At 40.2% G+C, this 25,134-nt stretch overlaps 1 protein-coding gene across 4 annotated transcripts in view; it reads left to right on the top strand.

The window, feature by feature from the left end:
• Nucleotides 1-25,134, top strand: part of septin8a (septin 8a) — a 35,437-nt gene that overhangs the window by 6,992 nt on the left and 3,311 nt on the right. For 3 of the 4 annotated variants that reach the window (XM_061802585.1, XM_061802582.1, XM_061802586.1), the window contains 8 exons: nucleotides 4,443-4,557; nucleotides 5,484-5,679; nucleotides 7,758-7,944; nucleotides 11,613-11,774; nucleotides 12,409-12,505; nucleotides 19,288-19,456; nucleotides 19,541-19,673; nucleotides 20,280-20,449. In XM_061802585.1, coding sequence (XP_061658569.1) covers nucleotides 4,443-4,557; nucleotides 5,484-5,679; nucleotides 7,758-7,944; nucleotides 11,613-11,774; nucleotides 12,409-12,505; nucleotides 19,288-19,456; nucleotides 19,541-19,673; nucleotides 20,280-20,449 — 1,229 coding nt within the window. Of the gene's footprint in view, nucleotides 1-4,442; nucleotides 4,558-5,483; nucleotides 5,680-7,757; nucleotides 7,945-11,612; nucleotides 11,775-12,408; nucleotides 12,506-19,287; nucleotides 19,457-19,540; nucleotides 19,674-20,279; nucleotides 20,450-22,829; nucleotides 23,487-25,134 lie in introns of those variants that run through there. The other variant, XM_061802587.1, reaches the window with a different exon arrangement.

Raw genomic sequence — 25,134 nt, 5'->3', positions numbered from 1 at the left:
TAATCTGGACTCTTTATCTTGATAATATGATGTTAAATCCCCTCTCATTTAAGTGTTTTGAGAAGATTTTTATCGACAATTCCGAAGTTTCAGGTGCGCTGCCATTTCCGCGAGTCACATAACCTACATGCGCAGATGTGACTTGTACCGTGCTGCAACACAGGCTCGTTTACATGGGACACCATTTATGCCCAGCGCCGATTTCTCATATTTATCCTCATCTGATGAAGAAATAGGAGTATCGGTTGTTCGTGAAGACGGAGGAATACTTCCATACAGATTTTAACCTGTGGCTGTAATTAATGTTGAATATTCGGATGGTTCTTCAGGCGGAATGACGCGGAGTCTGACTACTCGGAGGCCTACGCGCGACATGTGTGTAAACAAAGGCCCCCGGAAGCTTTGGGCCGGCAGCCGTGGATGGTTCTTCGGACGGGAATGAACGCTGGAGCTCGCGGCCCGCCTTTGGCAGCAGCAGAGGCCTTTAGCCTAGCTTCAGCGTCCGGGGCTAACGGCCTCCACCGACTGGAAGCTTGGCTCACGGCCCACCGCCGGAACTCGCTCGTCAGACTCCGCGTCATTCCTGTCCGAAGAACCATCTGCGGCTGTCGGCCCGGCGCTCCCGGGGTCCTTTGTATACGCACTTATGTCTCGCGTAGGCCTCCGAGTAGTCAGACTCCACGTCATTCCGCCTGAAAAACCATCTGCCCAACCATTACTGTTTCCCAACGTAAGCGAGCCTTTGTTGGGGAACGTAATGCGTCACATCCACGTGACTCCCGAAAATAGCAGCGCCACTGAAAATTCGTAATTGTCGATAAAAATCTTCTCACATTTGTTACGTTATACAACTGACGTCCACAGTAGGTAATGGTTAGTCAGTTAGCAGTTAGCTACTAATCTGAGCTCACAGTTGTCAACTCTTCAATCTCATTCGCTGACTCCCACGCCACAATACAAATAGACAACACACCCTGCACCCTACATGCACGAAAATGCAAAATGTCTTTTTATTCAAGTTTAAGTGTAAAAATACATTTGGACCACAAAACAATGTTCTCACCCTTAACTTTAGTATTATTACACGGACATTTCGCAAGATAGCCAGATCAGTCGATCTGGAATTTATCGTCTGGTGCCCTTTACACAGATCCCAGTGCAAAGGAGATATTGCCGCAACTCTGTGTGCTTTTATACAATAACATATCCCACAATCTGAACAAATCAGTATCTGGTGTGACGTATGAAAATACTTGTCAGCCAGTGACAAATGTTTTTAACACAGCAAGTCGTGAGAAATTACATTTCACTGAAATCCAAATCCTCATTCTCCAAGTATGTCAAAACCACAAAATAAATTTCTCTTGTAGTTGGAGCCACTCGATTACAACAAAAGACAGCTATTTAGACCTACTTTTAAGACATAAAAAACACTATGAAAAGTCACTTGGCTTCACTCAATTTAATGGCAAGCAGGAAGAAGCTGTTGGATTTTATGATTTTTTTATTTATTTATTTATTTTTTTTTTTGCATTGATTGATCTGGAAGCAGCTGGAAGAAGAGCAATCTTTGTTTTTTTGTGACTCGAAAATTCTGGCATATATTCCCCCAATTTTTGGGTAAAGAAATGTACAAGTTAAGAAGCATTTAATTTACAGTACTTACTTGCGCCAGACTGCAGGTTGAAGACTGCCCGGATGGTGGATTCCTTCACTAGCCAGTGGCTGAGATCATTCAAGTGTTTGATCTAATGTTTGGCTATGAAGGTTTTTTCTGTTCATTATTGTGGACAATTGGAAGGCACTCACATATTTTCTCATTCAATCTTTTCCACATGTTTTTTTTTTTTTTTTGGCTCTTTGACTGTGCAATCTCGTCTTCTGCAGCCATTCAAACCTGTCCCATGTGCTCCAGTAAATCACTGGAAAACTACAATGTAGTCTATCCAGGGAGGAATAAGGGATATTTTCTGTTTAATTGATAGTTACGTAGATTAATATATTGCTTTAAATTGATTCTTTATGAACAGTGGGTGATTTAAAAAACTGTTCTGGTCATGATTTGTATGTTTTTATCTGTTTCAGTTCTGCAGTGGTGGCTGTAAAGATAAACAAACATGTCTACTTAAACAATTCCCTCACTCATTTATTTTGTCTTTCCTGTGGGCCTTAGATGAGCGAAGGGTGGTGGAGCGACAGCGACACATGAGAATTGTGGCACAGGACAAGGGAGCACATATGAGTCATTTAATGGAGAAAAATGTTTTTCTTATTCCTCTTACCGAGCATGTATTGCCACATTTTTTTTTCTAAAATAACAATCAATTACAAAGTCATTCTCCCCCTGCCCCCAACTGTAATTTACAATTTGTAGATGTGGACATCACAAAACACACTGGACAAACCAGGTGGATTACGTCACGTGTTTCTCAATGTTCATCCATTAGAAGCTTATATAGAAATAACTAAATATAACTTTACTTTGCTGAGTAGAAGAGCAAAGGCCACAAGACTGGTATGAAAGGAATAGCTTGAGGTTAGCCATCCGAGCAAACATAGCACAGTTCAGTCCTGGTATTGTGTGGTTTCAAATGTTCTTTTTTTAAGAGTGGTCGCAATGCAAATTTTTCCCAGACTAAAATTCTACTGCATTTATGAAAAGACGTACTTTGTTCATTGTTTAATTGATAATTTCCCAATTATGGCTCAAGGAAATTTATTAAAAGGCTTATTCCTAATTACAACCAAACAAGCCCCTTTTCCACTTTCTGCAGAAGCTCTGATTTTTCCAACATTTTTCTTCCTTATCGAATGCTGTATTGCTTTGTGAAAGTGTTGCAGTATCATATTTTTGCTGCATTCTATGTAGAGGGCAATGCTTGACAAATTACATTTTCTTTCATCTATAACCACTTCATACAAAAAAAATACCCATGAATGGATGTTTTTTTTTTTTTTCTTGTAATTTTGTGACTGGCTTCTTGGAAAAGTAATTTCCGTCCTTCTGTATGTTCCACATATATTGAGGACTGCCAATAAAATGCTACCATACCATCATGTCATTCTAATGTGGCTTTTTAAGACGGCTGTATTAATGTTAACTTGACTCACAAGTAAACATTCTTCAGGATGATGACATTTCTGTCCTCCATTAATAGCATGACTTGAAAATGTTCACTTGATGACATGTGCCAGCTCAGAGGACACTTGCATAAATCTGCATGATGGTCCTTGAATGAGACGTGCATGTGGTTTTGTCCTCGAGGTTATCAGGTGGCCTCTTCCCCCTCACGCATTTTGAATTATGTCCTGAGGGTCTCCAGAAGCCCGCCTGATTTAACATCTGTTCTCGACACCTCATGCAGCTCCTGTTGCAGTCCAGTCGGGGTTCATTTTCCACCTTGCTAAGCAGCCACATCAGACTGCTGTCGAGAGAGCCTTGGAAAATAATTGCTCGGTATAGAATAGTCGAAAGAGGGCTGCACACATACCAATTTTTAAAAACTGATTTTTTTTTTTAACGGTAATGACCACACATGATGATGAAAAAAAGTTTTTATTACTTAGTGTGAGGGGTTGACCTGTTTAAGTCCATCTTTAGCTTTGCAAACAGGAGATGTTGTATTCAGTGCTTGTTGGAAGGGGGGGGGGGGCAATAAAATACATCAAAGAAAACCATGCCTAATCTGATATCATGCTTTGGCAATAAATGACACCACAGTCATTGTTTGTAAAGACAAGAACGGTAGTTGTATTTGAATATTGCAGGTTTTCTAATGTCTTCAGCAAATGTTATATTCCCCTTATTTTTTGGGAGACATTCAGACGTGATAGAGGCTCTAACCTTCATCTTCTATTTTACGCAGTAATTCTCCGGGAGGTACCTGGGGTCCCTCCCTGTAGGCATTTCCTGTTGTCCTAAGCCATGGTGTACCCTATCCTGGGAACTGTGTTGTTTCCTCAGGGTTGGATGAGCCTCGACAGCTCATTCCAGTCAACTCTTCATCTCATAAACCACTCGTCTGTTGTTTCAAAATGAATCTCCATCTCCCTAAATATGAGACTCGGCGGTCAAGGTTTATGATAAATGTGAGGCTCTGTCATGTATGCGAAAGGTTCGCTATGCGGTCACGTCTAGCCGAGTTTTGCTCTCTGGGTGCTGCCGCCGGCTGTGAGATCACCCTTCAAGAATGCGGGCGTTTGGTGGCTCAGCCAGATGAGCAGTGGTTAGTCCGTGTCGTCTTTCATCTCAAGGTGCTCGTCTGCAGCTCAGACGTGCTCTCTTTGCTCATCTGCTACCCATCTAGATGGTGTCAATGTTTTTGTCTCGCTTGCAGTTGCAATATTAACAGTCTGTGATCCAATACAAGAGGTGTATCAAAAAGACGAGAAAAAAAAAAGTTCCCCGTCTCACGTTTTGTTTTCCTTTCTTTGTCCTGCAGAATGAAGAGAAGCGCAGCCTCAATCTGGGTGGCCATGTTGGATTTGACAGCCTCCCCGACCAACTGGTCAGCAAATCGGTCACACAGGGTTTTTGCTTCAACATTCTCTGCGTAGGTAAGTAAGTTGTGGTGCCTTCACTTGGGAGTTTCGTTCGTTCCATGCCCAAGCTTGTAATTCACTTTGTTGCTATCAATTTGTGATCAATTTTCCGTTTTTGGATTATCCCCACCGAAATTCATTGAAATGCCATGACTCCCTCCCTGCTCACATACATAGCCATGATTGCAACTTCCCAGTTAATATGAATATCCATCCATTTTCCAAGCCGCTTATCCTCAAAAGGATTGCGGGAGTGCCGGAGCCTATACCAGCTGACTTCGGGTGAAAGGCGGACTACACCCTTAACTGTTCGCCAAATATTTCACTTCAAAAGCCATTATTTGCAGTGAATGAGTTGCTCCATTTTTATTTATTTATTTTCATGTTGGACTAGTATTTTCAATTATATAAATGTAGTTGGTTACGATTACAAGTTATCCTGTGGAAAATATAATGCATGTATTGTAACTATGTCAATTACTTTCTCGAAGTAATATAACTATAACTCTAGTATGGTTCAGGACGCAAAACGTTTCAGAAACCTGGTAGGAGATAAATCTGGTCTTATCGTTTCATCAAGGCATTTGAGCATTTCCAATCCAATATTTTATAAACGGGAGTATTCTTTCTAAAAAAGGCACTAACTAATATGGTTTCTGACTGACTGACTGAGAAATGCTGGTGAAGCATTTAAATAAAGATTTTGCATTTCTGTTGTGCAATACCTTTAGTATGACTCCTTGACTGTCAGGAGTCACAGGTGCTGCACTCTTTTGTCAACTAAAACATCAGTGTGTTTAGCATCGTGTAGTTTGCATGACATCGTGTTTGTAAAAGTAAGTAACGTTTAAAATAAGAGCCATCGATCCCCTGTAAGCTATCGAACGCCTCATGCACTCTGGGTTGTTCTACGTTACCTCCCTATTTTGTACCGTCCTCAGGTGAGACGGGCATTGGCAAGTCAACGCTAATGAACACGCTCTTCAACACCATGTTTGAGAACGAGGAGGCCAGCCACTACCAGAACGGCGTCTACTTGCGCCCGCGGACGTACGACTTGCAGGAGAGCAACGTCCACCTCAAACTCACCATCGTGGACACAGTTGGCTTCGGGGACCAGATCAACAAAGATGATAGGTGAGGATGCTGGAACAATGATAAACATTCAACACATATTCGTGAAAGTGGTTACATTTTTAATTTTTAGTTAGGAAACAAAGTTCGAACACCCCAAAAATGGTCTAATTTGGAGATTCACACAAATTTTGCAAAACATACCCGGATAAATCAATCAAAACCTGGATTTTACACCACCATTTCAGAAAATATTGACTCTATTCAGTGAGCATTATGATTTTATGTTCATTTACATTATTGTGGTTAAAAAAAAAAAAGCAACAATAACAATGTATTTACAATGACAATGAAAATATGACATTTTTGGGAGTAAGTGTTTTTGTAAATAAAAAAAGGCAGTGATAGTTGAGTGGTTTATTTGCCCGACTTCTGTGCAGGCAGTGCGGGTTTTATTCCCACTCTTGTGTCTCCATGTGCCTGCCCTGTTATTAACCGACAACCAGTCCAGGGCGGAGCCAACCTTTTGATCAAACTCAGCTGGCATAGTCGCCACCTCCCTGTGACACTGAACAGGATGAGTAGAAATTTGGATTGATGAAGTATCCATAAGTCTAATATAAATACAGAAATCCAAAAACTTCTTGGCTTATGACTATGAGTGTGATTGGCGATTGACCAGGTCAGGGTGTATCCCGCATTGTGGCCGAAATCAGCTAGGATAGGCTCATGCACACCCACAACCCTAATAAGAAGAAGCGAGACAAAAAATGGATTGATGGACATGTATTTGTTTTAATAATTCAAAACTTTACTCTACCATTTCACCTAAACTCTCAACAGTCCGATTTGGCACCATACTTTGTACTGTGCATGAAAGCGGTCATCATCGAAACTTTTAAAATCTTTGAGTAAGTATTTTTATTGTGCATTTGCCACGTTAGCTCAATGTTGTTCAGCATTCAGATGAGAAGAGCAGACGTGAAATCAGTGCAGATTCCCGTACATTTTTCTTTCCCCATCGGGACTGAAGATAATACAAAGAAAGCAGTGGAGAGGAAGTCTTTACATTTGCGGAGGGACAGAGCCCTCTGGTAAGAGTTGGAACACGACCAGCAAACTGCATTCTCACGCCCTTTGAGAGCGGCTGCTGAAGGCCAGACCGTGCAGTACGCAAGAAATGCACGTTCAAAGGTCAGCTGTGGTTTATTCCAAAGAAGATTGAAGATGCCATGTGTAGGATGCTAAGATTGAACAACTTAAATCAATATACGTTTTAATTGTGTCACATGTCAGGAAATAATAGACCTGTTTGAAAGAAGCTGAAGATAACAAAGCTGATATTTATTTTTTTATTATTGGTGTCAATTTAGCGTGACGAGTGCTAGTGGTTAGCACATCTGCTTCAGAGTGGAAAGGGTCTGAGTTTAAACTCCTCTTCCCTCTGGGTATTGTGTCTTTCTCCAGCATTTCAAAAGCATGTTGTTAGGGTAATTAGAAAGCTCAAAATTGTCCAAGGGTGCGAGTAGTTGTCCATATGTGTCCTGCAATTGACAGTCCTGGATTTACGCTGCCTTTCCCCAAAGGCTGCTGATTTAAGCTCTACTTCCACCGTGACCCCAATAAAGACAAGCACCATAGGAAACATATTGATGGATGATGTCGACTTACTGTCGCTACAGCCATATTTTCTTGAGCTAACACACACAGTTTCTCCAGGAAATGTTGACTAAATTCCAAATTGTACAACGTCAAGGGCTCATGAGGTTCAGTTGTTTCACTGTATTATCTTGAGGCAGATTTTTGTTTCAGCTCTTGTGATTTCATTCGATTTAGTAAATGTGCCTAATTATACCAACTGTGGTCACTGGTGTGACTGTAAAGCTCCTTCTGTGCCTTTGAGAGAGTGCTCAGAGGGTAAAACAACACAAGTCCCGTGCAACATTCAGCTGTGCAGCCTCAAGCTGAGATCTTGGCTAAGAACTGGATCACACAAACACAACCGGGCTTTTACCCCAGTAACAAGCCTCTCCTAATGTTTGCATTCAGCACCAGCACATGTGAGTGGATACGTCTTTCTGCTTTTACATAAAGAAATTCAAGTTTTTTTTTTTTTTTTTTTTTTTTGTCCTCATGCACAGTTACAAGCCCATCGTGGACTACATCGACACTCAGTTCGAAAACTACCTGCAGGAAGAGCTGAAGATTAAGCGCTCGCTCTTCAACTATCACGACACTAGGATCCACATCTGCCTGTACTTCATTGCCCCGACAGGACACTCGCTCAAGTCCTTGGACCTGGTGACTATGAAGAAACTAGACAGCAAGGTAACCTCACGATCCCAGTCTTAGTCACTGTTGGCCCATTGTTAGCAAGTAATAGTATCAGTGTCGTGAAATCCTGATGCCCTTTCACTAACAGCGGTGTGCATTTCATCCCTTTGAGCTCTTTGCCACGTTGCTGTTTTCACTCCCTCTGTTTAAATACAAGTCAAAGTGCAAGCTCCCACCTCCATTGTATAGGACAGCGGTGGGGAATGCACTATTTTAGCCAGCCCTCCAATTTTAAAAACAAATACAACCTCAAAGGAAATTATTAACATACCCAAAACCATTTGGTCAATCATTGCATCATATTTTGTCAAAAATTTACTATGTCCCTCAGAGAGTTTATAAAAGTGGCTCCTGATAGGAAAAGGCTTTCCACCCCTAAAATAGGAAAAGGTCATTCTTTTGTGTGTGTGTGTGTGTCTGACCTACTTTATTTTGGCATTCAAAAGCTTATGTCTAGATGGGGAGTTTGGGAAAGACCTGTTGCTTTCCCTCTTGAAGCCAGAGTGTTTCATTTATTACAATGATGAGTTTTACATCCATCTGTCTTCTTGACCACCATAGCCACAGAAAATGCAGCATGGAAAAATGGAAGGGAAAGGGAGGGGTGGGGGGGGGCGACCCTCCTCCTCCCATAATTCCAGGAACATTTTCATGTTTTCCACACCACCCTAATGTGCACTGCTGGAAATTGATATACAACAGAGAATTGTTACTTAAGTGCGTATCTATATACACATTGTAAAGTGGCAGATTTATCCCTGTGTGTCTGGCGATGCAGTACTAATAAATCCAGAGCAAAGCAGATGGTCACGTTGTGACCAAAACCTGCTGGCGTACTTAAGCTATCAACGCACGGCTGCACTCCTCTGCCAAATGTCTTCTGATGCTATTTAAAGCAGTGACTAGGTTCAACAGCCAATTCTTGCATTTAAAGGACATTTTATTGTTCTTTGTTGGAGAGCAGAAATGCACTTTACACTAGTACAGACATTTCAAGCTCACAATATTTCTCATTTCTTTTATTCGTTCGTTACATTTTTGTGCGTTATAACTTCAAGCACTTTGGCCCTACCTAGAATTTTTTTTTTGCCTTTCCCCTCCCCATCACTCTCTTGTGGAAACTGCACACACAGTAAAAGGGGCCAAAGGTAACCTGGCAATTTTCCGTCTTTTGCTGTAAAATCCCAGGCGAAGCAGGTGTAAAGCTTGATACCTGACACGTAAATGAGATTCGAGAATACTGTACTGTATTTGACTCTTTTAAACTGTTGTAGAGAGCAGAATACTTTTACCTCTTACAAGTTGTGCTACAGAGAATTTCTCTGTGCATGTCGCTAAATATCCCATTACTGATGTCAATTTTTTCTTAAAAGAGCAAATTCATTGAGCGTGAATTAACAGTACCTATCTGTTTGATTTGATTTGTTATACCTATTCCTTATGCATACGAGTCAAACAACCAGCTTGCTAAAAGTGTCAAGTGAGCCCAAGCGTGGTCTGGCTTGGCAAATGTGAGTGCGCCCTTTTAGATTCAGGCTGAGTATGTATTCACAGGGACCCCGACTCTAACCTAAGCATCTCCTCACAATATAAAAGATAAATATTGTTTTATGTGAAAGTGAGTCAGTGTTAAGTGAACTTGGCGGGGTTGTAATACTTTTTCGTGCCTGACATTTCCTATAAAAACAAAAGTCCTATTCATCACGATGTCTAAATATATGTTGACCTATGATTTAAAAAGAAACCTTTTCACCACAAGTTATTGTAAGCCATTTCTGCTGTCTGACCCACCATTACAGTAGATGTTCTTCTGTCCACAAAGTTAAATACAACTAACTCTGGAATGCTGGTCACACTGGTCATTATCTGATTTAGTTCAAATTTAGAAACAAATCGTGTGAATTGTCTGAGCTGTTCTTTGCTTATTTTGTTATTTTTAACTATCGCGCAAGAATAAAAATATTGTAATGTTACAAATGTAAAAATGCAACACTACCAATCATGGAAAATGACGACGCATATGGTCAGTCAACAATGGCAGTCAATGCCACTGCTTGGACTTCACAATCTCAGCTGTAGTATATGGTATCAAAGTTTCAAAAAAGGTCAAAATTATATGCGCCCATTTTCATCTAGAGGTTCAGCTGTACAGTATTATGTTTCCATTGAAGTGACTGTGCTTGAATCTGGAAGCTAAGCAGATGCGGATCTTCTGTCAAGGCAGGAAATGCTCTCACGAGAAGAGCAGGGAAAGTGGATCAGAAACAGCTTTTCCCTCGTGGTATGTGCAGTTTACTGTTAAAGGAAGACAATGGTGTTTTTGCCTTATTAGCAGAGTATAAAATTGCACCTCCCTGACACACATGCGCATGTATGCACACACACTTTCTCCACGTGCACAGGTGCTTGCACGCACACACACATCCCTTGCAAACCGAGATGAGTGTGCTGCTCGGAGGCAGGAACAGAGATAATCTTTTCAATGTTTTTCAATGAGCCTATTTTTGTTCTTAAATGACAGTGAGTCTTTTCTAGGGAATTGTCTTACTCCACACATTCATTTCTTCTTCCGACCTTTAACAGTTCTCGTTCCCAATGCCTTCGGTTTTGTTGTGTGCTAGGATGGAATCATAGGCGATTTACTGTTTTTAGTCGTACCAAATATGCCCGTTTTATTTTTGGTGATCCATTGAGCCTTGAATGTGTGGGTGTGGCTTAAGCGCCCATCTGCTCCCTACCCAGACTCCAGAATCTCTGCTTACACTGAACAGTAACTGCAACATTTTTCTGCCTGTGACTTTTACACACTCGACCGCTCTCTGTTATTAGTTTGTAAGTCAGGAGTTTAGCCATTCAACTTCAACACCACATCCTATTACTTGCTTTCACATAATAACAGCGGCACAGTGAAAAGTCTGCTTTGACGTGCAATGTGTGATAGCCTACAACCCCCAAAGGTGGAAATCTCTGCATTTACTTGGTCCTTGCCCCATTCTTTGTTAGCAATGCTACTTCTACAGAAAGGTGACCAAGATTAGGGAAATGTAAGTCGTTTTAAAAGGACGGTCGCCTTTCTTACTTTAAAACATGACATAACATTAGGTGATTTTTTTTTTTTTAAACTGTCATAGTATTGAAATGAGTAAAGTTTATTAAAGGGTTAATCCTGATAGCCTGCTGTAATTTAATGAGCTCCGCTCGTAAAGTAACTCCCGACAAAATGTTTGCTCTTGGTCTGTGGGAGACCGATGTGCGACTGTAGAACTCGATGCTGTCCTCCCAGCGGGGAGATTTGAAGAGCATCTGATGTAGATTGGAGATGAAGGTCAGTCTGTTTTTACAACCAGGGTTTGTTTACGTGTGCCACAATGTCAGACTAAACATGTTTGCTGTGCTTCACTGCGCATTTGTTTGTAGCCCACTCAGGGAAGTGAATTTATGATCATTGTAGTTTACTTAAAATCATGCCTTTGCATATTGAAAGGAAACTAGTTAAATGCATGCAAATGTCCTTTCAGCAAATGTCCTTTCCGAGATGATAATCATCAGGCTTGAGACCGCCTATCAGGCCTATCGCATTTCTCCGCGGAATGCTGCACTACTGCTACCGTTTCCTTCATTTATTTATTTATATATTTAATTTTCTCCACCCCCTCCCCCAGGTCAGTATCATTCCCATCATCGCCAAAGCTGATACAATCTCAAAGAGCGAACTCCACAAGTTCAAAATCAAGATAATGAGCGAGCTTGTGAGCAACGGCGTCCAAATCTATCAGTTCCCGACAGATGACGAAGCCGTCAGCGAGATCAACTCCTCCATGAACGTAAGTAGAGTAGTTGTGAACGCTGAGTCAGGCATATCCATTCCCATGTCGTAATTTATCTCTAAAAATCTTTTTCACATTGTCTGCCTTTTTAAGATATTGAACTTTACGAACAGTGGAGTGGCATTCAAGTTTTCACCCAAGTGCGTAGCTTGTGAAAGTCCCCCTTGGATAAATAAAGCTGTATTTGGTTTGACATCTGGCTCATCCTCGCCTACTTTCCCCATCTATTCACAGCGGGTGACCTCACTACCATCTTATTCCACTCAACCAAAACCAAGCAGCCAGCGGGCGTCAACTCGCCACCTAATTTTTGAGGTTGTGTGTTGGCACGGCCACCCGATGAAGCATGGCAATCAGAAAGTGTGTGTGTGTGTGTGTGTGTTGAATCAGAACACCACACCACATGTGAAATGAGTAAGAATTGTGGTGCAGCTCGCATGACCACATACTTGCACCTCTTTCTCATGTGGCTGAAATGAGAGATGCCTGCTGCTGTTAAATAGCCTCAATATTGTTTCGTCCCCCTTTTTTAACGAGTGTTTTCCTCCACAAGACACTAAAGTAGTCAACAGGTCAGAGATTGTTGTGCTATGACGTCAGTGACACTGAAACCTCTGCTGTCCCGATACAGGCTCATCTGCCCTTTGCCGTGGTCGGGAGTGTGGAAGAAGTTAAAGTAGGGAACAAAACGGTGAGGGCCAGGCAGTACCCCTGGGGTGTCGTGCAAGGTGAGTTTGCACAAGTGCTGTATCTTTGTTGTTTCTTTGCGAATGTGAGCGGGTTTCTCAGGTAAACACTACAGTGGGTTCGCGAAGGAGTCAGGATCCCCTTTTACAACACCTTGTAAAAGTGTTTCATTTTTTGTGGGTTTTTTTCCCTGGGGAAAAAAATTGAGTGGGAAATGGAGTTGACTCAGCAAGTCTCTGTCCTTGGAGGGAGTACTATGTGTAAAGGAATGCCAGAATTTTGGGACAGATGTGTGGCATTTCGCACTTCTCCCACCACATTGGATTAAAAAAAGAATTGTTTGACGACTATTTTGTACGTTAGACTGCCGATTATCAGATTTTGGTGTGCTGTGTAAAAGTGCTGTGCTGGTTTCTATGTGAAAGGCATACGTCACCTGATATATACAGCTACTTAGGAATGTCTCTAGTAATGGAAAATTCAGGTTGCGAAACGCCTCCTCAAAAAAATATCTCTAGTTACAAAGGAAAATTCAGGATACAAAAGGAAAAAATAGGTGCTGGATTCGAAGCACCCTTTGTGCGAGTTTTTTGCAAGTTTAATAATGTTTCTTCACCATTACCCCCAAGAGAATTTAGTGGAATTAACTTGTGTGCGAGCGAACATTTGTACGTATGTTTTCTCTCGGATTAGGTAATTTATATGTAAATAACTTACAATAACTTACAAAAAATTCACGTTACAAAATGACTTCCAGAACAAATTAATTTTGTAGGTAGAGGTACCTCTGTTTGTACTATCTTCATTTGCTCACGAAGGTCCATTCCTATCACGCAGTTATTTGAAAGTATGAACTTGCTATATTCTTTCAGGAGCCTACACCAATCTGGCATGAAAGGATCAAGTTGTATTTGTTCTTTCCATTTTCAATTTATTATCAGAAATCCAAAAATGAAAAATTGATTCCTGTTTTTGTAATCTTTTTTTAGTCTAACAAAAAAAACAAATGGAAGATTTTTCTTGATTCAATTTAGGTTCAGAACAACATTTTTAAAAATGGATTAAAATAGGATTGAGGATTAAATCTGATTTTGCAAATTAGTTCATCGCACACTATTCTTAACTTCAAAACGCTGTATTTTGGGACTGTTCTAAACCAAGGAGCCCCTCCACGCCCACACCTAATCTGATCTAATCCTGATCTTATAAATCAGCGTTTTCCTTCATGGAGATGTGCACTGAGCAGCGGTCCTTACTCCTTCCTGTTGCCATAAATTTAGTTTTTTTTGTTGTCATGACTACTCTGACGACTCAGCTAAATGAAAAATGTGATAGTTATGGAATTATGTATTGCAAATCATTTCTGCCTTTCAAGAGATTGTTGTGCTGTTCCAAACCACTGCACACGACAACCACAATAATGAAATTTATAGTTATATCTCTGAGTGTCAGTTAAAACGAGACGTTATGTTTGTTAAGGGGGATTTTTTTTTCCATTTCTTTTGACATCTTTTGTATTTCATCCCATTGGATTGTAGTGAACTCATGTTTCGCTTTGTCAGCAAAAAGTGCAAGCGATCTTTGCCTCACCGCAGTACTACAGTACATAGTGTGTCTTCTCTTTCTTATAAAAGCTAAACTATAAATGCTAAAATAAATTTATGGGTGCTTTTCCCCAGTGTTTATTAAATATTTTTTTTTTCTTCAAACACTCAATTGAGATAGGAAGGGAAAAGGATAAATCTTTCTGGGAGTGGGAGAGAGCAGGAGTGAAAGTCCACTCCTGTTAGCCTAGTACAGGTCATCAAGCTTGGCTATCAGACGATGTACTCCTTCTGAGGAAATATCTGTGAAAAGCTTGATGTACGACTGCACAGAACTCATGTGCATTAAGTCCATATGGAGTCTGCCATGAACAAAGGCTAAAAATGATGAAATATTGACTATTTTTAATTTCAATTAAAATGTGAACTAGACTGCCTCTGGTGTAAAATTTCTACATTATTAGCAGAGGACATTTTCACATGAAGGATATTTTTTCACAACGCCTACAGCTGTGACTTTGACTTAATGCTGAGTAACACGCACAACACTCACTGAGGGATGAACAGTGGGGACATTTATTTTTTTCAGATGCCATGATCCATTTACCATCTTTTCTTGCATTACAGTTAAGTTGGGTTGAACACTAAAATCTGGTAATGTTGTGCTAGAGAGTAGGGATGATGCTCAACTAGGTGCTTCTTTTTTTGCAACACTCCAGTGTCACTTATCCATGTGACCTTTTGCTGTTTTGTCCTCATTCTCTGCATCATCCGCTGACCACTCATGCTCTAACCCTGAAAATGACGCCTTTGATTTATTCATGATACGTGTGTCCTTGAGGATGTTTTTTTTTTTTTTTAAGTCAACAAGCTTTTATCAATTTGCTCAACCTTTAAATCAAAATTTCTTGTCTTGATTTATATTTCAAATACTTTGTGTCAGAGTTCAAGGTGTTTTCCTCATTAATGTTGCACTTCCTTAATAGGGAGTCCCTGCTGTGTTTGAGGATACACCTTACAGACAGGTCACCAACTAAGAACACTGAACTCAACACTGAACACATTTTGAGAATCAACCTTACACATTCATGTTTAAGTCAGTTTTATTGATATAGAGTCAATTCAGAACAAATTATTTCAAGGCACTTTACACATCCATCCATCAATTTTCTTTGCCGCTTATCCTCAGGAGGGTCGCTGGGAGTTCTGGAGCCTATCTCATCTGTCAAGGGGCAGGAGGCGGGGTACACCCTGAACTGGTCGCCTGCCAAATGCAGGGCACATGGAGACAAACAGTCGCGCTCACAATTACACTTAGGGGGAATTTACAGTGTCCACTTAATGTTGCATGTTTTTGGGATGTGGGAGGAAACCGGAGTGCCTGGAGAAAACCCACACAGTCACTGGGAGAACATGCAAACTCCACTCAGGTGGGTCCGGGATTGAGCCCGGGAGCTCAGAACTGTGAGGCCAACTCTTTACCAGCTGTTCCACTGTGCCGCCCAAGAGCCACATTCATTTGTTAAAAACAATGTATTCCTGTATAAGAACACCACCCAAACCCCACATGAGCATGCACATGTTGACAGATGCAAGAAAAAACCCCACCATCTGTTCAATCCATACATTTTCAGTTACCGCTTATTCTCACTAGGGTCAGCGCCATGTTTGTGCATATTCCATCTATCTTTAGCTATCTTAAGAAGTACAACCTGAACTGGTCGCAAGATAATCTTTGGGCACCCAGAAACATACAACCATTTGCACTGACATTCACCCGTATGAGCAATTTAGTCTTCAATTAAACCACCATGCATGTTTTGGGGATGTGGGAGGAACCCAGAGAAAACCCACACAAGCACAGGCAGGAGATCCAAACTTCACAAATCCAAGGCCAGATTTCAACCCGGGTCCTCAGGGCTGTAACGTAGACATGCTAATGCTAGTGCCGCCCAGAACAAAAACAACACAAAACTTAACGATAAAATGCAACAGTTAGCCAGTACACAGGAAGTTCACAAGCAGCTAGCATGAGATGCTAAATTAGAAGTCTACATCTTCACTGGGCTGCTCCTTGTCAAATATCCAAAACACATTGACTCACCAGTAATGAACGATGGCAGTTACAAAATCCAAATATTTGTTTATAAAAAGCTGGTCAAAATATTACCTTTGACCGGGAGTTCTTTCAAGCCAATAGGAAAAGGAACAAAAACAGAAAGTAGAGACTAAACCAAAATAAAAAAACATTACCTAAAAGTACTTTGTTCAATTTCCAAAAATCTTTCTTGAAATATTACCATTTTACAAGCTTACCACTAAATGACAACTAGTCTGCAAAATGTTCATTTTAATTATAACACATATTTGCTGTGTCGCTACCAAATATGTGACTCATCCCTCATGGAGCAGATTTCATACACTGGGTTCAAGTGAAAGGAGGCGCTGTGTGAGAGGAAACAATATGTGGAAGGCAAATATGTCATATAGATACATTATGCTAACCTCTGCAAGAAGCAATGGGAATTTTTTTCTGGAGGAGAGGAAGGACTGTTGACTGAGGAACAAGCTTTGACTTTGTGTGTGTGTGTGCCCGTGTGTGTGTGCCTGTGTGTGTGGGCGTGCGCGTGCGTGCGTGCGCGTCGCACGCACTTTCCCTGAAGAATGTTATCTCTAAGCTCCAGATGTTTTCTCAGCTATTTGTCCACCCGTACTTGTGTGTTGTATGCAAACATGGAAACTATTAAGCACTTAGCTGCCATTTGGTTTCTAGGTTGACATTTGTTTTTCTGTTAAACTGAACTGCAAACCCCAATGTCTTCCTCTCCTCTCCTCTCTCTCTCTTCATTTGCATGTTTCTGTTTGCAGTTTGTGTGTGCGTGCAAGCCTGTGGTCAGTACAAATACGATGATACAAATGAAGAGCAGTAGCCCAAGTAAATAGCCCGAAGAACACATCATGTCTGTTTTTGAACTTGTTTGTTGCATGAGCACGCCATTCGTGAGGACAAAGTCACCCTTGCACCATCTTGGCAATCAAACTTAATCCAGTTGTCCTTAAAATAAGACGAGAACAATTGGTTCATTCAGATTTTTTCTAAATTTATTTCCCCGGCCAGCTCAAGAACCAATGAACCCTTTTTAAGGTACAAAAGCTTGAAGCTTAAACATTTTAACCCTCATTAGAAACACTTATAATTAAAAAAAAATCTTAATTCTTTTTACAGTGGTATGTCTGTATTCCACATTTTAAAAAAAGTTAAAAATTAAGGGGATTCATGGTATTTTGAAATAAACATTTTTCAAATATTTACCTATAAAGAGTTGCAGGACATTAAGTAATAATCTCATTTGTTGGTTGTATAAATGGAATACAAATACAAGTATTTGGTTTAACATCAAAATATGAATATCAGGCAAGATATAACAGTTCAGCTTTTATTTGAAATAATTTACATCTGGATTGGCTATATTACCTAGATGATAGAATTCTTAGTATTTTAAACATATTTTGTGCTTCGTTACATAGTAGCCCAGTGGTTTACTTCTTCAGTGCAATCAAAATGGCAGTATTATCTATTTGTGCAACAGCTGTGATTTGAGTTCTCCAGTGCAGCTTCACAATGACTTATTTTTCCATCCACAGACCATGCTTTGGTTTTCATGTTGGTTTGGTTACACTTCTACCGCTAACTGAAATTGTTGCCATTGTTGTCATACTTGGAGTGGATTGTGTACAGTCTGAATGATTGGTCAGATAAATCACTGTACTTGCACAGTTATCGCAATATGCTCACCCAGAAAGCTTATACATTTCTTCTGAGCGGCTGTGTTGTGACACAGCCGCGCCATGCAATTGTTTATCAAACAGTAACATAAATGGTATTAAATACTGAATTATCCACTATCCATGTGTACTTAACATTGGATGCACATGCACAATCAAAAAAGATTGATGATGGATTGTCTTTCGGACCAGGAATGCATGTTGACAGGCCCAATGCGTCCAAGCGGCGATCTGCATTTCGTCATTCGTTTTCACTTTCGTAAAGGGGAGGATTGTGGGGGTTTCAACTACTGGCACCATTATCAAGATTTCATTCTCACAAACCTGAGATTCCTTCACAAAAATGTCAGCTGATACTCATTTCCCCCTCTTTCAGTCTGTTGGACAGGAAGCACATCATGCTTTTCCTCTGCCCATCACTAAGTAAATCATATAAAGGTAAAATAATGAAATTTAAAAAAAAAAAAAAAAAAATGCCTTAACTGCAGTTTCCTCTGTAGGGCGTGATGGTTTTATTATGAATCGTTCTTTCCTTTGGGACATGTTTTTATGCTTTTTTTTAATTTATTTATTTTTTTTTTTAAGCGAGACCAAAGAGGAAGGGAAGGCCACAGGGTGATAGATGGACTGTTGGAATGCATATTGGAAAATGCAAACTGGGAGCAAAGCACTGGGAATAAAACCACTGTGTTATTTCACATTTGTTGAGCCAAAGTTCTGATTTGCAAATACATTTTGCCAAATAGCAGCCCGGGGTTTTTATTTTAGATGGTGGCCTTTATTAGGACAAACAAATTTTTGGAATGAGATTAAACCATGTCGTTACAATTTATGTCAACTTAAAGTGGAGTTTTAAACAAAATAGGTTTAAAAAAATCCTGCTCCGCGGAACATAAATGGGGACTGCCGCAATATTTGTGGAGTGGTCACGTCAGAGCCTACTAGAACACAAAAATGTAATTTTTAATGCTGGGAGTCGTTTCTATGGCGACGACAACCTGAATTCAGTACTCACTGTAGTTTGTCTGACCAACGCTAACACAGTATTAGTCATCATAACCGTGAATAAGTATATGGAAAAACTCAAGACTATAGATAAAGCAATTAATTACAAATTATTTAACTATGGTGTTAAATGAACAGGTTATCGTGCACGCCCAAATGTCAGGCCAATCGAAAAGTAAACGAAGGACCGCCTGTGTTGCCCAAGTTTACCTACTTGAATTAATCTGAGAGACAGTTACTTACTGGTGCTGCTCTTTTGGTTAGCAACCAAGGGTCTCTGAGCTGAGATAAAGTTTCTTCTATTTTTTTTTTTCTTGATCGTTCAAATGTAGCTGTCTATTTAGGGTATTTAGTTGGGTTAGATCTTGTCTTAAGTGTGTCACCCACTTGGCAGCTCTTTGAGGGACAGCATCTGTTAGAGCAACAGACACTGGTGACATAAACATAATAAATGCTAACATGTAGTGTGTCATGTCTTTCCCTTCAAGTGGAGAACGAAAGCCACTGCGACTTTGTCAAGCTGCGGGAGATGCTGATTCGAGTCAATATGGAGGATCTGAGGGAGCAGACGCATGCCCGCCACTACGAGCTGTACCGACGCTGCAAACTGGAGGAGATGGGCTTCAAAGACACCGACCCGGACAGCCAGCCCTTCAGGTACTAAGAGGAGGAAGGCGTCGCGCCAAATTCAAAAAGCCTCAAGGCTGTGTCTAATTTATTCCCGCTGTGTCGTCTTTGCAGTCTTCAGGAGACTTATGAAGCCAAGAGGAAAGAGTTCTTGGGAGACTTGCAACGAAAAGAGGAAGAAATGCGACAAATGTTTGTCAACAAAGTCAAGGAGACGGAAGCAGAGCTGAAAGAGAAGGAGAGAGAGGTCAGTGACTCCAAGAAGAATTATAGGCATGTCTTTTACACAGCCTTCCAGCAAAATGTATCTGCCTTAGCCTATTACACAGAAACCAGTGAGATTGCTCTTTTTTTGCACAGAGCAACATAATGTCCGGCAATCGGATGACGTCATCACTGGTCTCTGGTGTGACGTATAAAACAGCAGCATTCTCTCTTTATTGTGGAATTTTCTTTCACTGGTGCTGCCACACATCTTTTACAACTCTGATGCTATCTAAATATTGATTCAATTAATCAAATGTGGGTTACTTCTCCCACTTTTTCCTGAATCTCGTCATCCTTCATGTTACCTCGACATTTTGAATGTTTGTATGCATCAGACTTTGGAAGAATTTAGGAACCCATTTCCGTTCTAGTGTACGCCGCAAAGCCGATAAAATGCATGCTTGGATGAATTTAGCAACTCGAACAGAGCTAGTAAGCCAACAGTGACCTCATAAATGTTTTTTTTTTTTTTTAATGGATGACGGGAGACAAATGCTTAACTTCCTGTTGGTGGAATGACTAGGAGTTCCAATACTTTTGTTCAGCTTGCTAATTAATCTCTGATTGTCTTGTCTGTCTCCTCCAGCTGCACGACAAGTTTGAGCAGCTGAAGCGCATGCACCAGGAGGAGAAGAGAAAAGTGGAGGAGAAGCGGCGGGACCTGGAGGAGGAGATGAACGCCTTCAACAGGAAGAAGGTGGCCGCCGAGACGCTTTCCCTCTCCCAGCCACTCAAGAAAGACAAGGACAAGAAAAAGTAAGCATGTTCCTCTGCTCTCTTTTTAAGCTTTCTTCTAACGTCATCTCATCCTTTCGTCTCACTTGAGAAGTCTTTGCCATCGCGTAACCTTGCATTCAGAGCAAGTGTGAACACTGAGATAAACAATTAAAAATGGACTTGGTGATAGTTGGGTGTCAATGGCCACAAACTGCTTGCTTGTTTCACTAAGTCATTTAACAGCAGAGCCATGTGCAACTTGTAGGAAATATACACACCAGTGACATTGGTGTGCAACATAGTTTATGGCATCCCAAAACAAATAAAATAAAGTCTAAGCAGTTATTAAAGGCCAAATGCATATAACCACAAATGTTCTTTGTATATAACAACTTAAATTTAGTATTGACCCAAAGCTATTTACCGCAATTTCTGGCCCCCAGAGCGCACCCGATTATAAGTCTCATCCAGTACATTTGGAAAGGAAATACCATTTGGTACCTACATAAGCCGCACCTGTGTAAAAGCCGCAACTCCCTACATTAAACACCAGATATTTACAGACAGTACACAGAAAGAGTTTTCAAAGTTTTAATACCTTATCTTAGTTTAACATAACAACAACACGGTAGCATGAACTGGGTAGGTTTATTTGGGGAAAAAAAAAAAAAAAAAACAGCCACGGCAGCTACACAGTAGGACATCACTAACAGAGCCGGTTAAAAAAGAAAATCACTGAGACCCGCCTGGCAGTAACATAGCAGCAACGCGCTGGCACGGCGCTAAGAGGGCCAATTAAAATAAACATACTGGTAAAAATCACTGAGACACAGCACTAACACAGCAGCAACAGGTTAGCGCAGCGTCATTTTCTCGGCACATATATTCCACCAGTGTCACTCTTACATTTTCCGCTCGAGTGCCCCCTTGCGGCCGTTAGAAAAAAAATGCACAAATTATCCACATCACCACATAAGCAGCAAGGTTGAAAGCGTGTGAAAAAAGTCGCGGTTTATAGGCTGGAAATTACGGTACTTTTTTAATCTTAGTTTTGTCTTATTTAAGGCAATATAATCCTCTTAATTTGTACAGAAAATAAATATAATTACTACTTATTTTTAGTTGTCTTATTCAAAATGTATAATATTGTCAGTTTATATCCATTCTTGTAATTCAACATTATTATTTTGACTTATTTAAAAAAATAGTTCTCATTTTTAGAGGATTTTCAGATTGCATTTTAATCTTAAAAAAATATGGTTATTCATTCGTTCATACATTTACACTCTTGCACTGTACTTAGAGTATGTACTTATACGTATACACATGTACAAAAATATACTTGACCCCCCCCAAAACAAAAAAAAAACCTCTTTGCAATCCTAAAAGCAAAGTAGTTAACATTGCGTAAGGACACATTACCAACATCCAATCGAATTGCTTTTAGTGTCATTTATGCATTGCGTCAGGGTTATAGTGCTTAATTGATATCATTCATCGGCATTAGGCTCAACCTTTCTTATCATTCAGTTGAAAGTCGTCTATGAGTTGAACAGACATTTAGAGTTTCCATAGAAGGCCTGCTGGCATGTGCGAAGGGAAGCTCTCACTGCTGTCACCCTCGCTCGACACTTCCTGTCCTCTCGCTCTTTCCTTCCTCGTTTTTATTATTAGGATATACGCTGGCTCCACTCAAACGTTGGGGAGATTGTGAAAATGCCTGTCGATGCGCGACACGCCTCTTATCATGTGCCCACATCCAACTCCCAGGCAGGATTTTCTTGTCTGAGATCATAATCATGAGGCACTCGAGTTTGGTTTCGTGACCTCGCCGCCAGCCATAACTGTTGATTGGAGTCTGACAGTACCTTAAAGCGACAGACAACACATGCGTCATACAGTCGTCGTCACCCTTTTTGTTAAAGTGCGTTGTGGGGGGGTGGGCTTGAATAAAAGTCTTCCCTGTGAAAAAACAACAAATGTATATCATTATAGATGATTATGTTTAGAAAGGCATTAAAAAATTGTAAATCCATGAGAGTTCTTCTGTTGGATGTTTTTGGCCAGTGGGTGCATCGTGTAAAATAGATCTCACTTGCTCACAAACATGCTGACCTTACATTGACTGTAATTAAAAGTGATTGTTAGCTTTACATAACACACTCGGCTGGCTTTACAGCTGAGTCTAATCTCAAGCATTTACTAACAGCTAATGCCTCAGCCATGTGGTATTGTATGGCTCCCTCTAGTGAGCTCTTATGTACTCACCCATACTTTTATTCACGTAATTCATGTTGCCACCGCTTTTTCCTCACTAACACACACACGCACACACACACACACACACACACACCATTTAATTTCTCCACAATGTGCCTGTTTTTATTTATTCACTGTATTTTTCCATTGTTTTTTCCAGTTAATTTATGGCCGCTGTTTACCCCTCCCCACACATGACCATGGATTTATCCTCCATCACAACACCACCACCATTTTTGCTTTTTTTTTTTTTTTTTTTTTTTTTTTAAACATTCCATCTTGACATTGTGCACATGGACCAATGATGCCGAAGCCGTGATGAAGCATGGTGAGAGTGTTCATTTTGACAACAATGGCCAGCATTTTCCCCCCTTTTATTATTATTATGTTTCTTTTTTGGACACTTTACATGAATATTTTGTGATTTTATGTTTTTTTTTTTTTCTTTTTTTTTTTTTTTTAACCCATCAATACACCAGAAATGCAAATCCATTTATTAACAGCTTGGGGCTGTTTGGTACTGCAGTGTAACTCCAACAATGTAGGTGTGTGCTTATAATAATTATTTTCATATTATGTGAATATTGTTAGACTTTACTTGACCTACTATGCAAATATGTCTTGGGAGTATTATATTGCAATAAGTCTAAAACAGATGTGACGGAAATGTTTTTTGTAAACTGTAGAGGAACTCAGTAGACGTGCATGTGTACACATTCAGGAAAACCTCAAAGCGTCAGCTTGCCAGAGAATGAGAGCAGCTGCATTTTGTGTCGTTGAAAATCAACTCAAACATTAAACTCCCCCCTCTTGCACACAGCCGTCCCACGATGTTGTCTCAGTTTGCACAGTACTCTCCATGTTTCCACCCCCGTGGTGCTGACTTCAGCTGCCTGTGTGTGCATGCCGAGCAGAGGAAGCGTGTGACAGGAGATGAGGGCTTGTTGACAGTGTCTTCCGTAATATATGCCGTGTATCTATGTGCAGCTGACTGTGAACAAACTCCTCCTCACCTAATATGAAGATAATACTTTGATGTACACTCACTGGACCCATGAGGTGCAGAAATTCAGCATTGAAAGTATAGAGCTTGAAGTGTGTTTATATCCCTGGGGCCCCAACAATTTACATTTTGTTCACAATTAAAACTGATCAAAATTCCAATAGTATATTCCAACGGTTAGATATTTTGTGACTGCTTTGTGGTATAATTCTTGCTCCTTCGGGTATTTTGTCAAAAGCATGTCACAAATTTAAAACACTTAAGTGTTTACAATTTTTTTTAATAACTACAATTTCTCCTTTGAATTTAAATCCAATCACAATTAGTGATGTTACTAATCTAAAATATCTCAAATTTGGGCCGTATACCCTGATACTGACCAAGTTGAACACAGCAATGAGGTTCCACTTGTAAAGTCAGCTCAAAAATTAAATTATTTGAATTTTGACTGTTGAATCAAGGAAATAATCAACATATATTTACCAAAAGAGCAGAGAAAATCAATCACAGCCACAATAAGCCCAGTGTTTGATTAAAAGTCTCAAAACTGAGCATTTTTTTTTAAACTCTTAGATGCCAAAAACAAAATTGTGGCTTTTCTACAACAATGTATGTTGTTGTAATTCACATTTAATGTTTTTATTCCCTTATCAAATTTGTACCCAGTGTAAAACAACTTTAAACCAATTGTTCCTTTTGTGGTGGTAAAATAATGGTGGAGAATTGTGTATTTTATGTTTGTATTTTAGTCAGGCCAAGTTGTGGGGATTTAAGGGAACACAGTAGTGAGCCCCATCCTTCGTAGAGGTCCTCTCCACTGACAAACTGCCATTATTATTGGGTGTGTGCACCACCTGCAGGGCACTTTGGACCTCATCCAGCAGTACAATCTGCTCCCTCGACGTAGCCGAGTGGTGTTTGCAGTGCATTTTGAACCTCAAGGTTTATACAGTCACTTCTTTTTTTTCATGATATTGTGAGATTAAAACACAAACAGACTTGTACCTTTTTATTTTTGTAGTACAGACAAAACAAAGAGTAGCTGCCTGGGGACAAAAGGGGGAAAAACACTGGTCGCTATTTTAGCTCCACTGTGAGTACAGTAACCACTTCACATTCAAAAAGAACCAGATCACGAGACTTAGAGTACAACATTCTTTTTCTGTACAGTATAAGTAACAATGACAGAGCTTCAGAAAAATCAAATAGGACACTTAGGTCCCATTATAGTAGCATTAACGAGTGAGTGCATTACTAGTGAACTGTTGATGATCGTGATTCTATGGCGAAAGAAAATCAACTCGTGGCATCAGTCACTATAGTCAGTTGCAGCATGAAATTGCGAAATTTAAGCTTTTTATTTTTTTTTTTTTAGAGATAGTAAATAATAGGTAAAGTACATGTGATTAAATAAAAAATAAAATAAATCCACCTTATTTGAAGTCTTCTGAAAAGTGCTACC

Source organism: Syngnathoides biaculeatus, chromosome 18, assembly GCF_019802595.1.
Source record: "Syngnathoides biaculeatus isolate LvHL_M chromosome 18, ASM1980259v1, whole genome shotgun sequence".
NCBI classification, from domain to species: domain Eukaryota; kingdom Metazoa; phylum Chordata; class Actinopteri; order Syngnathiformes; family Syngnathidae; genus Syngnathoides; species Syngnathoides biaculeatus.
Note: the sequence above shows the minus strand (reverse complement) of the source record. Positions and strands in the feature narration are given on the sequence as shown.